Source organism: Macrotis lagotis, chromosome 1 (genome assembly GCF_037893015.1).
Source record: "Macrotis lagotis isolate mMagLag1 chromosome 1, bilby.v1.9.chrom.fasta, whole genome shotgun sequence".
Lineage (NCBI taxonomy): Eukaryota > Metazoa > Chordata > Mammalia > Peramelemorphia > Peramelidae > Macrotis > Macrotis lagotis.
In genome coordinates this window covers 716,964,760-716,982,481 of record NC_133658.1, presented here as the reverse complement: position 1 = coordinate 716,982,481, position 17,722 = coordinate 716,964,760, and the positions used below count along the sequence as shown (strand labels likewise).

Sequence of the window (17,722 nt, the reverse complement as noted above, 5' to 3'; positions counted from 1 at the left end):
TCAATATTTTCATCTAGTAAATGAAGTAGATGACTGCTAAGATCCTTGTCAATTAATGAACCTATGATGTGTCAAATGAAAAGTTGGACTCAATAATTTAATTTACATAGTGCTTTCAAACTTTGTGCTTTCACTCCATCAATCTTGTGATTTAGGGAATACAGGTATTATCCTTATTTATTTACTGTTAGATGTTAAGGTAATTGTTTCATAGAATGGATGGGTCTAGATAGCCTTTGAAGTTCCTTCCAGTTCTAGATCTGTGATCCTTGGCACCCATGACCTGCTCTGGTAACCCATTCCTGTGTCTTAACAGGCTTTATATTAATTTTACCGTTATTGAAATATAAGCATAGCAGTTCCTCATCTTCCAATGTAATATAATGTAAATCTTTCATTCAGCTTAAGGTTATTATAAAGTTCCCCATTGACTATTTCTTCTGGAATGTATAAAATCTTACCTTCTTTAATTTGAAATAGCTTAAATAAATAGTAAGCATCACTGCAGAGTTAATATTCTGTAGAATTCTTCAGGGATGACTTTTTTAAGGCATATTATCCCTGGGTTTTCTTTGCTAAGTCATACTACAATGCCTCATTGTGGCAGGGGAGATGACCCAAGTTTTTATGAGGTCCATTAATTCTGGCAGCTCTTACCAAGTGGAACAAACTTTTTAAATTGTTTTTTGAATTTTACAATTTTTTCCCCCAATCTTGTTTCCCTAAGATAACTTTTTTAAAAATTAAAGGTAATAGTCTTTGGACTTTGTTTGAACTCCACAGTTCTTTCTTTGGATACAGATGGTATTCTCCATCGCAGATCCCTTAAAATTGTCCCTGATTGTTGCACTGATGAAATGAGCAAGTCCATTAAGGTTGATTGTCACCCCCATGTTGTTGTTATGGTGTACAATGTTTTTCTGGTTCTGCTCATCTTGCTTAGCATGAGTTCATGCAAATCCCTCCTGGTTTCTAATAGAACGAAATAATGTTCCATAATGTACATATACCACAATGTGTTCAGCCATTTCCCAGTTGATGGACAGTCACTCAATTTCCAATTCTTTGCCACCACAAACAGAATGCTATGAATATTTTTGTACAAGTGATGTTTTTACCCTTTTACATGATCTCTTCAGGGTATAGACCAGTAGTAGTTGTATTGTTAGATCAAAGGATATGCACATTTTTATTGCCCTTTGGGTGTAATTCCAAATTGCTTTCCAGAAAGGTTGGATGAGTTCTCAGCTCCACTAATAATGTATTATTGGTAGGACAAACATTAAATATAAACCCCATATCGTACAACAAAGGACCATTCTTTCAATTGGCATATGTAAATTAAAATCCTACTGAGTTCAGTTACTATCTAATCACTAAGTGAGAAACAAAGCTAAGGCTTTTCCTACCTTAAGAAAATACATAATCTATTCTGAGCTCATAATCTAATAGCATCAGATCCAAAGATTCAATGATTTATCTGAATGAAGATTTGAGGGAGATTAAAAATATCTTGCAAAGAGGGCACAAATACATAATGAATGTTTTGGTTACAGTAGTCATTTTCTGAAGTATAGAAGGGTAAGTAAAAATTTGCATCAGTGGAGGGAGTGTCCTCATACAAATAAGAGATCTTCTAAGTATTAAAGAAATTGAATTAGAAAATGGAATAGCCCTAGACTGCAGCTGACCCTCTTGGGGTCACTCACAAGGAAAGTTAGCCCTTCATTCATTCATTTCTGGGGATGGGACATTAGATTTATGAGATTTCTTGTGGTTTAGACTATGAACAGAATCCTTTTATTTTTCTATTAGCCAACAATTTTCTATGGTTTGTGCATCAGTTTAACATTGGCGTATGTTAAAGCAAGAAGCAATCTTGGAAGTTCCCCTCATTTTATAGATATAAATCCTTGGATTAACTCTGTGACATGCTAACAGCTATGCATGAGGGCAGTTAGTATCTGCCTTTAGAGAAGTGGGTAGAGGTCATAGGTAGAAGAAAGAGAAATGAGAAAGGCAACAATAATAAAAATAAATAATAAAGTAATAAATAATAATAATAATAATAAATAATAAAAAAGAACCATTAAGTTTCATTTGAACTTTTATTTTTTTAGTTTTTAGTTTTTGCAAGGCAAATGGGGTTAAGTGGCTTCCCCAAGGCCACACAGCTAGGTAATTATTAAGTGTTTGAGAACAGATTTGAACCCAGGTACTCCTGACTCCAGGGCTGGTGCTTTATCCACTGCGCCACCTAGCCTTCCCTCATTTGAACTTTTAAAGAGACTCTGTGATGACCACCATGTGGATCTCAATAAGATTGCATTGCAAACCATTTTCTCTCTCTCTCTCTCTCTCTCTCTCCCTCTCCCACTCCCTCCCTCCCTCCCTCCCTCCCTCCCTCCCTCCCATCTTTATTTTTTTTTTTTACTTTTGCGCTGGCTCAGACATGTTCACTCTACCCTTCTCACCTCCATTTTTAAAAATTCTTGACTTCCCTTCAAGATTAAGCTCTGCCCACTGTGGAAGGTTTTTCCTGGGCTTCTCAGATGCTACAACCTTTCTTTCTGAAATCCCTTGCCATCTACCCTATATCTTAAAAGTATCTGTTGATTTATGTGATGTTTTTTTTTTTTTACCCTCATTAGATTGTAAACTCCTTGAGGGCAGGAACTGTTTTTCCATTGGTTATCTCCCTGGTGTTTAGTTGTTGATTGACTGATTGATTTACTTATTGGCTATTACTAACTAAAAAATAATGCTCTAGTATGTTCATTATTTAGCTGTGTTCAGACATTTGAAGCCCTTCTACTTAGGGTTACTGCTTTTTTTATTGTTCTCCTATATTGCAATGCCCCATGGACCAAAAGGGTTAATACACTTTTACATATGCCTAATTGACTCCTCCTGTCAGAATCCTTCTCAGAATCTTTGGAATCATCTGAGCAGTTTTGAGAAACAAAATTTTTAGAAATGACTTTTACAGATATTTCTATTCTTTTGTTTTTCCACCACGTAACAGTTTTCTAGGGTCTAGGCACATATTTTAGAATTAGGTGGTTCACACAGTGTTTTGAAAAGGTGTTTTAGAATATCAAATCAACATGCAGAGAAAATCTAATATTGCTTTATGATACTTTTAACCTGGCCCACATTCAGAGTTAGAGCAACCTAGAGAAGTATTATAGACTGTGAGAAAAGAGAAAAATTACTGACCTTGGGGAAAGGCCTGTTAATTCTAATCATTTCTGATTGTGAATTTGGAGTTCCCTGGAATGAGACTTTACATGCATGTGAAAATATGTGTGCCTTTTCAGGTTTGTGGAGAAAAACAGCGCTTTGAGAAACTGATGGAACATTTTAGAAATGAAGATAATAACATCGATTTTATGGTAAGTTATTTTAGCAGCAAATTGAATGTATTTTTGCACAAAATTTCAGCAGTTTGGGAAAACGTGTAGATGATATTAATAGTAAACATAATGAAGCAAGAATACAGTATGTTATTGTTAGATCATGGAATGTCTATTTTAATCTATCAGTTTCCTTTGGTGCGTGGGTATGCTTTGCTGTATAATATGTATTACATGAGATCATAAAAAGGACTCTAGAACCAACTTTTGTGGTTTATCAGAGGAACATTCACAGTTGGGAAAAAGAGAATTCAGACCCAGTGCTTTTTGCCAACAAATGAATACACTATCCTGCATCTGTCATGACATGCCATTTATAACAAGAGCTGGCATCATCTTGTAACATCTGCATTCTTTGGTACTAGTCAAGATGATGGTACATAGTATAAACTGTCAAAATCCTGGTGCCACAAGATGTGAAGAACAATACAATATATTGGCATATGAGGTGGATGTGTTGATAAACATTTCAAATGGGAGATGGTTAAAGGGATGCATATTTGTAATTTGAGAGTCTGACAAACATCTATTAATAAACCAATGACTACAGTTTTATTGAAGAGTATTGTAAGATTTAAATAGCTTTGTGCTGTTCCTCTTCTCCCTCCCTCCCCTTTTTCTGTACACACAGAATAGTTTCACTCAAGCATCGGTCATTTGCCAGGCTTTTCTAGCAGGTCAGTGCACATGAAAGAACATATAATGAAATGCTATCCAAGTCTCCAGAAGACAGTAAAAGAACAAGATGGCATATTAATTAATGCCTTGATCCTCATAAGTTAACCACTGAGCATAATTTTTTGAAGTAGGGCCTCAGAGCAGAAGTAGACCCAGACTGTCCAATTCTCCATGAGCTATTCATTTCCTCTGGGTATCTCTTCTGGACCAGACATGGCATCATCTGAGCCTGAAAGGCAGCCCTAGACTGCAGTTGACCCTCTTGGGGTCACTCACAAGGAAAGTTAGCCCTTCATTCATTCATTTCTGGGGATGGGACATCAGATTTATGAGATTTCTTGTGGTTTAGACTATGAACAGCAGAGTAAGGGAAAGACACATCACAGATGTTTTACCTCTAGATTAATATTTGCCACTTTTACTTCCTCAATTTTGTACATGTTTATTTTGTTCATGTGTTCTTGCTCAATTATCACTTCTCTAAATCAGAGAGAAAAAAGAAGCTTAAAAAGGTTTATAATCTGACAATGTCTGCTTTGCTTTTAAAGTTTTTTTCCTTTTATACTATACTAGGAAGCACCATACACTGAATTTCTTTGTTAATCTTTGGGAATTACTGCTGTGCTTTAATATTTTTCAGTTTGTTTTTAACCTTGGCAAGGTTTCTAAAGAGGTGTAGAGTTCACATTCTATATTTCCCTCATTAGTTTGGGATCTTAGTCTAATTCAGAAGACTCTTAGAACTTTCCTAATTGGGTCAGTATTCTTAATTATACCAGGGATATATCCACATGTCAGTCATCTGCTTTTTTTCACTTGATAAAAGAAGAGTATTCATTTCTTCCATTGTGTACATATGCAGGCATTGCATGAATGAAAGCTGCTAACATTAAGCTATGAAATATGTATCTCCAAGGGCATGTTTGTATCTTCACTCACAAATGAATTTATATTCCTCATTCTGCTCTTTAGTAGGATGACTTCCTTTTGTCATTGAGCTTATTAAAAATATGGCAGCTCTGCTACATAGAGCAGTACATGGTTAATAGCAACTAGGTGAACATTTGAAATCCTACTACCACCATCTGGTCTCAACTCAAGCTACATGATGTTTAAAATGGTGTGTAACAAATCACTTCAGAAGTGAAACAGCCCAAATCTTTGCAGTAAAGGAAAATCAAGGGTGCTTGTGAAATGCAGCTGGATTGTTCTTTTCACTAGTTGTCTAAGGGTCCTCAATAAGTCATTTAAACTGCATATAAAAAGATAGGAGAAAGCATAGTCACAGAATAATACCCCCCCACACACACACACATCTATTGATTCTTTTCTTTAACAATTCAAGGATTAGGACATTGTATGGCTTGCCTTGGTGATGAGATTTAGTTAAATACTCTCAGCACCACAAGTATAATCTCCCTTAGAACAGTATGATAAGATGGAAAGAAACCTTGGAGTTCATATCCTGACTGTTTGCTCCCAATGGCCTTGATCAAATTTCTTCTCCTCTCTGATCATCACTTTTCTCATCCTGTAAGATGAAAGATGTGGATTAAAATTCTCTTAAATTCCCTTTTAACTCTAATCTCTTTGAGTTTATCTGTGTTCAGCATGGAAACATGCAACAACCAGTTATGGAATTTTTATAAATAGCCTAGAAATACAAACTATCAGAGCTACAAAAAATCTTAGGGATTATGTGATCCAGTCCCTTCATTTTGCAGGTGGGGGGGACTAGGCTCTCTTAGGGCCAGTGGTTACTCCATACTATTCTGTACAACTAATAATACCCTTGTGGCCTAGGAGACTATTTATATACCTTAAAGGAATAAGCAGCTAAAACTAAGCAATAGATGACATATGGAAGAATATGTGCCAATGAAAAACAGCAATAAAACCCAGAAAATGGGAATCATTTTTAGAGGGAAGATAAATGTAGTTTCTCAAGAGCTTAAATTTTCTGGATAGAAAGATACTACAGAACAACATTGGGGAAAATAGTTGCCTTTATCTTTGTTTTATAAAAATGACTTTATTACAAAAGGAAAAAGAAATTGATTGAACTGTATTACAGTATTTTCCACAATGGGGAACCAGTTAATCTTGGGAGGGTTAAAAGGTATATATGAGGAAGGGAAATTTGGGAGTAAAATCATTATTTGCATTAAGTTGTAGTTAAGATTTCATTAGAGAGAAGAAGATAGTTTAAAGTTCTCAGCATAATGCATTGGCAAGAATAAGATGTGAATGAAAATAAGGTTGCAAAATTGTCATATGGGAAATTGTTTTCTTTGAAAAGCTTCCCCACAGGATTGGGTGGGGAAGGCATCCAATGGGATTGATGTTGGAGGATTTCTGACCTCTAGTTCATTTCCTTTCAGGTGGCATCTATGCAGTTCATTAATATTGTAGTCCACTCAGTTGAAGACATGAATTTCAGAGTTCATCTCCAGTATGAATTTACCAAATTAGGCCTGGATGAATACTTGGATGTGAGTATCACTGAGACTACAGGCTGTTCGACGGTATTTGTTTTATTTGTCCGGCTCTAATTAGCTTATTTCCAAAGTAAGAGGAATTTGATGACTCTCCAACTCTTAATCAGCCAATCAGGACCTCAGTATGGTCCAGCAAACTCCTGCCAAGTTGGCTAAAGGGATCAAATCATAGTATTGCATGATCTGCTGCCTCTGTGAGCCTCTCTGCCAGTGATGCTGGATTCTTTTCAGAGCTCCTGAGACTTCAGCCTGGCTCTTGCCAGCAGCAACCTCTTAGTAGCAGAATTGGCTAACCCCACACATACCCCAGGCTGCTGTGGTCGCAGCTGCTTCTGAGATCCCAGGACAGTACTCTGACTGGACTGTACCTTCTGGGCAGTCAAAGTCCAAGACCATGACTGCTGCAAGTGAGTGTCAATGGTGATATCATAAAGATAAAGCTGGAAGTGACTTGGGAAAACTACCCAGGACCTGACATCTGAGCAGGGGTGTGATGAGCCATGCCCCCATATCTGAATTACTTCATGCAAAGTGCCTGTCTTGTCCCTGAAGTTCTTCTACTCTGCTTTAGACTTCAGATTCTACCATAATCTGATTCAGAAAGTCTAGTTGAAACTTCCCAAATGGATTGAGATAGTGAGCATAAATGCCCTCAGGACATCTGCAGGATATAAATCTGCTAATAAAGTGTTGTGTATTGTGCTGTCAGCTTGTTCCCACCATTAGTTGTATTGACTTCTTATTTATGTATAGTCTAGCATTGCTCCCAACCTCAAATTTCCTTTTTGATTTCTCATCTATCTGCAGCTGTCTAAATCTGAAACTGCAACTATCTGAATTTCTTGGTTGCTAGTCATACACCCCTTAATCTGATTACTTAGTCTCTAAACAAAGGGACAGAGGCCTTTAAGACAGGCCAGTAGGGGTTTGCAGAAGACCTATTTTAACTGCAGCTTGCAGGACTAGATCCCAGTCCTACCCAAGGAATGGAAGAAATATTTGCAATAGCCTTTACCTTAATTTATCCCTTATCCCTAGAAACAAAATGAGGACCTTTGTGGATCAGAAGTATGGATTTTCCTAGAGTCTTAACATTTCTATCTCACTCACTAGCAGACAACTTTGATCCCTTAGAACGGAATGAAGTACTCTTCTGGGATTATCCCCATTTTACATATGAGAAAACTAAGACCTGAGGAAAGTTAAGTGCTTTTCTCAGGATCACCCTGCTGGTAGTTGTCTGAATAGGATGCTGCCTCCAAGTCCCTCACTCTATGCACTACATTATTCATTTTTCACTGACATCAAGGATGGAAAGGCCAAGTTCTTTTTTGCTCTCTTTGTTGTCGTAGAGCTTTCCTTTGATGGCTTTGATGGACTCTAGTGGTTGGCTAATTGAAAAGACTACTGCACTGTAGGTACAAATCATCTAACCTCCTACCTTTTACTCAGCCAGAAACCCCTGCCCAGTACAAAATTTCCTTAGATATCAGGTTCCCCCTTTTTGATGTCTTTTTTCCTCTCTTCAACACTGTTTTTGATATTTCATTTTAACCTCATTTCATCTATGTAAAAGTGTTCCAGATTGGGGCAAAGTGCACTGATTCATTAGATCCCATATCCCTGTGGAATAAGGATGATCACATGACCTTGATTCCATAGGCCCCCATATCCCTAGGGAATAGGAATGTCCACGTGACCTTGGAGATGACCCTGTGAAACTCTTAAGGAGGGGCTGAAGGCAGGCAGGGATTTAAAACAAAAGCCAACAAAACAAGTGAAATGTGTGGAATGGCTGACCACTATTTGCTTTCTTTTTTCAAACCTGTATCAATTAACCATGTGCTTTGAATTTCAGAAGCTGAAGCATACAGAAAGTGACAAGCTGCAGGTGCAGATTCAGGCTTACTTGGACAATGTATTTGATGTGGGAGCTTTGTTGGAAGATGCAGAAACCAAGAATGCAGCCTTGGAAAGGGTGGAAGAGCTGGAAGAAAACATTTCTCATGTAAATACTTCCCCCCCAAAACAGGCCTCACTCATGTTTCACTGTACATAACATTAGGAACAAGATTGATCTTCTAGGAAATAAATATACTGAGTTAGAGGACCCAGAACCATCTAAGGGCTCCCCCTTTCAATGGCATTGAAAACCATTCTGGTAGATTCCAGGTATTGCACACTTATATAGTGCCATAGGTAACTAGGTGTTGCAGTGGGTAATACAACTGGCCTGGAGTCTCCCTGAGTTCAAATTTGGCCCCAGACACTTAATAGCTGTGACCCTGGGCAGGTCACTTAATCTTATTTCCCTTAGTTTCCTCATCTGCACAATGAACTGGAGAAAGAAAAAACAAGCTACTTCAATATCTTTGCCAAGAAAACTCCAACTGGGGTCATGGAGAATCAGAAATGACTGAAAAAACAACAAAGATTTCAGGGATTCCTTTCAAAGTATGCAGGTTTTCTTTACCTGAGTTGACCTATTTTTGACTGAGACTGCTGAGTAGGGAAAAAAAACAGTTCAGCAAGAAGGAAAATCTTCGACTCTGAAATCAATGATGAGTTCAGATTCTATCTCTGATGCATAGTATCTGTGTGATCTTGGGTAAGGTCATTTAACTTTGATGGACCTCATTTTCCTCATCTGTAAAAAGTGGAGGTTATATTAGATTATCTCTGAGGTGATTTCTAGCTCTCAATCTGTGAGTTTATGATTTTAATTCTTTGATGGCAGCTATAGGAGAGCTGGAAGACTAAAAAACTAAAAAAGACTAAAAAAAATGCAACTCATGTACATAGTGGAAATGATATTGCCATGAATTTGTACCTAAGGATCCATAAGAGAGTTGCATGAGGGATAGTGGAAAGTGTTCTGGTGTTTGGAGTCAAGGACTTGGCTTCAGACCCCATCTATGCTAGATACTGCCAACGACTTAACTCAGATTCCTCTTCTGTAAAATGAAGGTCTTCAACTAGGTAGCCTCTGAAGCCCCTTTCATCTCTAAATCTATGTTGTATGGTTCTATGTACATCATCATACATCTGTATCATACCACATTCCTTCATATTTCTGCCAGGCACCTGTTTTAAGATATAGATGGATTTAGACCAATGATATAATTTTCAAAGAAATCTGTAGTTCTGTCTCTCAATATTTTTCTTTGGATAAAATTGACCTCTTTCCCATTCATGAATACATAATCAGTCAGTCAGTGAACATTTATTAAGTACTGATGTGTTCCAGTGTTGGGATTCAAAGAAAGGTAATAGTTTCTGTCCTCAGAGAACTCACCTACTGAGGAAAGCCAGCTTATGAAAAGGAGCTAAAAGTGGGGAAGGGAAAGGGGTACCTGGCAGGGGGGCATGACAAAGTCCAGAGGTGGAACTTAGGGGAAAGTGATAGGATGGTTGCCCCCTTAAGATGTCCCCCCCTCTTTAAATGGAGGCTCTATCAGGGGCTCTCCAGGATACTCTCCATTCTCTCCAAAAAAAAGAGGAGAGCCCCAGGGGAAGGGGGCCACTAGGGATGTGTGAGATTTGGGGCTGTTTCTTATCCATTGATGTCCAGAGGGCATGAGGATGAAGTCCAGGAGTGCTGTGTGTGGGAAATGATGAGATGAAACTCTCTCTCTCCTCTGAAGCAGAGTTTTCACAGAAGGCAGCATTGCTGCTGACTATAGTTAACCTGATTGCATATAATTGAAAACATAAAAATATTTAAAAAAAAACTAAATTAAACTGAGAATGTGACTGGGCCCTAAGTTATATGTTTCACTTAATTTGAAGTTCCAGCTGGAATTGCTTGGTAGCCTGACCTATGCAGTGTTGTCTTATGGACCAGAAATTCTTATTTGTGTAGAAATTACAAGTTCTTCTAATAGGGCAGAGCACCATTTGGGGTTGAACACAAATGTCCTTGAAGTTCTTGTGGCTTCTTGCATGAACATGTGCTCTAACACATGAAACAGTTCAAGCAAGTTTAGATGACTTTTCATTGGAATGCAGGCAGATTGGGGAGTCAAAGTAGGAGTTCTAAAATGCAAAGCTTAATTTTTAGAATCTATATAACATAAAAAAATCTGTACTTGATGTCAAAAGACCAAAAATTTGAGTTTAGTCTTTGTATTCCCAGCTTCTCTGAGTCTCAGCTTCCTTGTCTATAAACTGAGGATCTGCAGCAGTTGGAGTGTAGTATGATCAGCAGAAAGCTGGCCTAGGAAGTGGGAATACCTACATTCAAGTCCTCCCTCACACATTCAATAATTGTGTCACAGCTGGTTTATGTGTGAGGCCAGATTTGAATTCCGGAAGATGAGTCTCTATTCACTGCACCACCAAAGTGTCCATGGCACTGTTAATATATAATATTTTGGGGATTGGGTTTGAAGTCAAGAAGACTAGGGCTCCTATCCTACTGGTAGCTGTATGACCCTAGTCTGGTTATCAACCTCTTTGTACTTCAGTTTCCTTATTTGTAAAATGAGGGGATTGGAATTTGATGGCCTCTAAGGTCCTCTCTGTTTCTCTAAATCTATGATCCCATGATGGTATGTTGGTCTGTTTTAGAAGCTTCAACATGAGAAGGAAATATCCTTTTAGATGGAGAAAGAAAGCAACTTATGTCAGACTGCTTAAGTTTGGGGGACATTTGGAACCAAACTAAAAGTCCTATGAGATACTTTCATAAGTAAATATGAGCCATTGATAAGAAATGAAATATCTTTCAATGTCATGTAAATTAAGCTTCTTTTTTTTTTTTTAAATCCTGAGGCATTTTCTTTCTTTGACTCCTTCCTGGAATAATCCATCTTCTCCTTGACTCCTCAAGAAAATTCTACTACATGTATTTGGCCACTGTACCCTCACAGCACTTTCTATATATGTAAATAATACTGTCATTAAGGTGGCTCATTCCTCCTCAGGATGTGAATTAGTCCCTGTATTTCCTTCCTGAAAGACCTCTATTCCAAATAGCAGCACTGTAAATTCCCATTCTCTCTCTCTTTGTTCTCTCCCTCCTGTCCCCATTCTTCTATTGGTCACTGACTTTCAGAGTATGTCTTTGTGTTTTGTTTGTTTACAAATAGTATCTTCCATACATAACATTCTGGTTATGTATGTAAATTCTTTCTCTGATTAAATCAGAATATGAAGTATAAAAAGAGAAGTGGTATAGTTTTCATTAGTAGGGAGTTCAAGGAAACTGGAAGATGCTATCACTACTTCATTTTCAACAACTGATGGAACCTCTCCCACCTTACTATAAAACTGCTGCCATTTTTACTTGATCTGCATCCTTAGGAAACCTCATGGTCTTCTGTGTTGTATACAGAATGTTAGGCCCCCCATTCCTGGAGTGTTTGCCTTAAGTACCTCCACCTCTTAGAATCCCATTTTCCACTAAAGGTATATCTCAAATGCCATCTCATATGACCTTTTAATTGTTAACATCCCTTACAACAAAATTCCTTGGCATTTATTTTGTATTTGATCATCCGGGTATATTTTGTTCCCCCCATCAGCATGAAAGATTGTTGAACTGGACTGTTTTTCTGTTTTTTGTCATTGTGGCCCCAGTGCCTTTTACAGTGTCTTGCATATAAAGGTATTAATGAAGGTTTATTAAACTGAATTGGTGTAGCCTCATCTATGTCTAGACTCATCATTATGCCTTCATCTGGGTTGCCCCCCTAGAAGGGGTACTGTAGTTTTGGGTAGACCCTTAGCTACAATATTTGTTATTTTTGGTTAGGTACTTATCATGACTGATTAAATCAACCAATTTTCAAATAACTCTTGACCCACTTTGATAGAAGCAGAAAAGAGCACTGCTTTTGATGAAATATTCAAACTAATTTCTGTTTATAATTATCATGTGTTTTTGTCCATTGGAAAAATAGTCAGACATACTATAATCTTAATAACCTATGATGATCCAGGCATGACTTGGAAAACCCTCATGGTCTACCAGTCATATTTTTTTAGAATCACTGTCCTAAGGTGGGATACATAGTGAGAAGGGTTTTCTGAACCTTAGAAATAGGTAACTGTGTGTCTCTGACCATGTTGTATAGTGATGTGACCCCTTTTCAAACTTTTCCAGTTGTCTGAAAAGCTGCAAGACACAGAGAATGAAGCCATGGCCAAGATTGTGGAACTGGAAAAGCAGCTCATGCAGAGGAATAAGGAACTGGATGTCGTCCGAGTAAGTGTGACAATGACAGTTTGTCCAGATGTGATATTTCAGGGAGTGACTTTAAGCTTTCATTCAGTTGGATGTAATATAAATTATTTTCTGGAGAATAGGATGATATAATGTATTTATAAGATGAAATGATATTCAGATAAATGGATTTAGAGCAAGAACTTATATCCCTAAATGTGGGAAGCATTGGTACTGAGTTGAGTATTTTCTGATCAAAGTATTGGAGCTAACCATTCTTTCCCATCTGGCAATGGCATGAGCAGTATTGCATTTGGTTGGAAACATAAACACAATATGAATTTGATTCATGCCACTTGTTTTTTATTAGGATTTAGGTTTCTTTGCATTGCTTTTCTTTAATTCTGTTTGAAACCAGATTTCTTGGCTTCCATGGAAACAGTGAAATCATAACAAAGACAGAACTCCTTGGCATTTACCAAAAAATTCAAAATAAATCCCTTTTATTATCAACAAGCTCAGATATTTTATTTGGCATTGCTTTTGTTCTCCATGATGGTTTAAGTAGTTCTGTAGTGCCAGTCATGTGTTTGGAGCTATGTGTATCATAAAATGATAAAGGTAGTTCAGAGGCTTTAGTCCATGGCCTACCTTTTACATACATCACTGTTAATGAAATGACACAGGTTTTAATTAATGATTATCAAATCTGGTACTTTGCTAGATATTTTTACATGTCCTACATTTAACTCCAATGAGTTTACTTTCTGGCATGCCATGGAAACCAAGTTTTAACATATGGACTTAATTCACATTGAGATCCCCACATTGTTAAAAGTAGACAGGGTGTGAAGACTGTTTGACTGTCTGCTGGAGGTCTAGGCTAAGAGATCACTCACATAAGTCCCTGTAAGTAATATCTGTGTTTGGGATGAACTTTCTCCAGGGCCCTCTAAAGATCCATCTTTTAGGAGCTAAGGTTGGGAGAGAAGTATTTGTTTAAAGCCATTGTAAATTTTCTGTTTAAAACCTGAACTCTACAAATGATCACTTGATGATACAGTCTTTGGATTACTTTATTATCTCCTAGGAAATGAGAATAAGCAACTGTAAATGCCAAATTTTGACTGGTAGAAATTATAAGGTTTGCAACAAACCAAATGTAGCATAGCTCTGATTATTTGTGAATAATCTATTTTGTATATTATCCCTGGGTATATTTTGAATCTAATCTGACTTCCCTCCAGCATGCTTCTTTGGCTGTCTCCTTCCTTTTTCACCTGGTACAATCCTGGGAAAGGAAACTAATTTTATAATTAGCTGATGCAAAGAACAATTAGGAAAGGCAATTAGCTACCTGAAAAAAGAAAAGCATATGATTTGCTCCAAAATCAACTTAAGATTTATAATTATTTTTGGATGATCTGCACCTCTCTTCTTTTCTCCCTTTGGCTAATTGGCAGTTGTAGTATAAAGTGCTATTATATACAAATTAGCACTTAACTAAAATATTATATATTGTATATCAGCAATGAACTCTCTTCTTGTTTCTTATAGGGCTCTCTACATAATTTATATTAAAAACTATGTCTTCACCTTCAAACTTTAGAAATGTTTCTTCATAGGAGCCACCTTCTCATTCATTTTCCAGTGCAATGTTGCTTGTAGTCCTGGTTCTCTTGTTTCTCTGGTTTCTTGACTGAGTTCTTTTGCAGGAAATCTACAAAGATGCAAACACCCAAGTTCACACATTGAGAAAAATGGTCAAAGAAAAAGAAGAAGCCATTCAAAGGCAGTCAACCCTGGAAAAAAAGATTCATGAACTGGAGAAACAAGGGACCATTAAAATCCAGAAGAAAGGGGATGGGGACATTTCCATTCTGCCAGTTGTGGCCTCTGGGACATTGCCTGCAGGGTCTGATACAACAGTTAATCCAAATGCCTATATGGCACAAGTCTCTGGAAGTCCTTCCTCAGTACCATCACCACCACCTCCCCCACCCCTCCCTCCATCCACAGCAGCATCTGAAACAGGTAAGAAGCACCAAGATTGAAATTGGTAGCAGGCACAGGAAGCTCATCACCAGTGTATAAATCTTCTTCTCGGCTATGACAGTCTTGAGAGTTTGTAGTCTGACCTTTAGCAGCCAGCAAAGGACAGGGAACTAAAGAGGTAGCCCCATTTTTTTTCCATTCAATCTATATTTTGCTATTGCTTTCACATGTAAAGATTGCCTTAAATTGAAAAAAAAATCTTTGTGCAGTGTTTGAATTGTGGTTCCCTGAGCACTGTGCAGAAATAAGATATGACTGGCAAAGTGATATGACTGATTTTAAAAAGAGAACAAGGGGAGGAAGAAAGGAAGGAAAGAAGGAAGAAAATAAAAAGAAATGAAATGAAATATACTGGAACCTAAACCTCTAACTAGGGCAGTGAGGTAGCATACTGAATAGAGTGCTGGGCCTGGATTTAGTAAGACTCTTCTTCCTTAGTTCAAATCTGACCTCATACACTAACTGTGATCCTGGGCAAGTCACTTCACCCTGTTTGCCTCAGCTTTCTCATCTGTAAAATGAACTGGAGAAGGAAATGACAACCCACTCCAGTGTTTTTGCCAAGAAACTCCCAAATGAGGTTACAGATACAGGAACGACTGAAACGACTCAACAGTAAAAGTCATCTAGCCATTGACCTCATTCATAGCAGTTACATTTTGAATTTCTCTTAAAATTATTTTCAGAATGTAGTTGTGTGGTGGTTCTAGCTTGTGAGTGAGAGAGACCTGGACTTGAATCTTGTCTGGACACTTAGTGCCTGTATGAATTTGGGCAAGGTGGTTAATTTCTCAGTATTTCAGTTTTCTCCTCTATATGTATATATACATATATAGGTATATAGAAATGTATACATATAAATATAGTTATTTTGAATATTCTCCTCATTGATAACACTTGATATTTTTATATAATGCACTTGATTTTTTTGATTTTTTTTAGAAACAGCCAAGAATATTTCAGAATCAAGTATAATAAATAAAATGAATTAAGGCAGGCTATATAATTTTATGTCAGAACTGAGGCATCTGGGCTATCTAGTGGATAAAAGCACTGGATTTAGAGTCAAAATAAACATGAGTTCAAATTCAACCTCAAACACCTACTAGTTATGTTACTCTTAACTTCTTTCAGCCTTAGTTTCTTAAACTGTAAAATAGGAATAATAATAATAGTAGCATCTGCTTCCTAGGGTTGTTGATGGTCAAAAGAGATATTTGAAGTGTTTTGTAAATCTGTAAATACTAGCTATTATTACAAAGTATTAAGGGAATGTGTGAAAGTGGAGGAATTTTAAACTGTTTCTTGGGCAACTTCCTAGAGCTTTCAGGAATAATTCTTTTTTTTTGCAGGGGAGATGAAAAGTGGGGAGATGAAACAGAGTCTAGATCATTGCATTAAGGGCATAGCCCTTTCAGAACTACTTGTTGGGTACTCAGTTGAATATATAAATTTTGATATTCTTGTTCAAGGCTTCATTGCTGTGAGGATGCTATTGGTAATGAAAACCATAAACCCTCTCCATGCCCCAGTAGACAGTTGATGTTAATGAGCTTCCTTGGACAGACCAGCTCACTTGCTTATGACCAGAGAGGATATACTTCTCTGAGTTTAGTCTAGATGATTCTTGGACAATAGACAAACCAACTTGACTGGGTTCATCCTGAAACGTTTCCCACTCTGTAGGTTCTGTCAGTTTATACTCTGGTATGGTGTCCCTTAAGAACTCAGAATCATTTGCACATTATTGAGGAAGCATGAAATTTTGGCTTAAATGGGCCTGATAATTGCAGAATGTGTTAAAGATAAATTAACCCCTAAATTGCTTTATAGTCACAACATATAAGGGTCATTTTCCTTATCTCTTACATTTGAGGACTTTAAAATGTTTGTCTAATTTGTTTTTTCTACTTCAGAATTTTAATGCAATGAAAATCCATTGGAAACTTGCTTTCCTATTTGGATTAAGTATCTTAATCTGAATTTGGGGGAAAGATTATACCTTTATTTTCCCTAATCTTTAATGCAAATTTTTGCATGTTTTTGATTGTTTAAAAAATTCTTCTGAAAAAGAGTTCATAGTCTTTACTAGACTGCCAAAGGGGTCCTTGATTACAAACAGAAGATTAAGAGCTCCTGCCTCATATATTTGCTTTCAGTCATGCCCGAAGAAGATCCTGAAGAGTGAGGCTTCTCGTCCCTCTGCTACCTTCTGAATTAAATCATTTCTTCTCTTTCCCTACTAGTACAAAATGGCCCAGTGACAGCACCTGTGCCACCACCCCCTCCTCCACCCCCACCACCACCTCCTCCACCTCCTCTCCCAGGACCAGCTGCTGACACTCCACCAGCTCCTCTACCACCCCCACCTCCTCCATCGGCACCCCCTCTACCTGGCACAGCTTCCCCCACAGTGGTTTTCAACTCAGGATTAGCAGGTAAGTTTGTGGAATAGTCCAGAGGAGAATTCCTTTGCTTTTTTTTTGTCAGATGTGCTCTGCAAGACGACAGGAGTCATATTTGAAGGAACCTTGGTAGTCCATGGCTTGGAATGAAAATGTCTGCTATTAGAATCTGTCATTAGCTATTATTTCGTCCATTCCCAAGCTTCAGTCTTCTCCCTATGGACAAAGTAGTTTTCTAGGTGGTCTGTGAACTCCCATAAGTTTGTCTTTTAGATGTTATTCAAGTCCTCCCCCATTTCTATGGCCAAAGCCAGTGGAAGGGAATAAACCCCAGGTTCAGAGGTAAATACAGTTTTTTGTTCATTCAGACAGCAAACATTTTTTTAAGCAAGTATTTTCTGCAAAGTTCTATTTGGGTGTTTTCAGGAAAGGAAATGCTTCTAGTAAGTTTTATGAAGGACAGATCTTGCTTGTAAAATGGAGAATGCTGTTTTCCTAACAAAA

The 17,722-nt window shown here is 37.5% G+C and overlaps 1 protein-coding gene across 1 annotated transcript in view; it reads left to right on the top strand.

Annotated features, from left to right (window-relative positions):
• FMNL2 (formin like 2) overlaps nt 1-17,722 on the top strand; it is a 448,812-nt gene that overhangs the window by 398,671 nt on the left and 32,419 nt on the right. The window contains exons 10-15 of the mRNA XM_074215971.1: nt 3,321-3,395; nt 6,476-6,586; nt 8,451-8,600; nt 12,699-12,800; nt 14,474-14,792; nt 17,060-17,251. Of these exons, the coding sequence (XP_074072072.1) occupies nt 3,321-3,395; nt 6,476-6,586; nt 8,451-8,600; nt 12,699-12,800; nt 14,474-14,792; nt 17,060-17,251 (949 nt within the window). The remainder of the gene's footprint in view (nt 1-3,320; nt 3,396-6,475; nt 6,587-8,450; nt 8,601-12,698; nt 12,801-14,473; nt 14,793-17,059; nt 17,252-17,722) is intronic.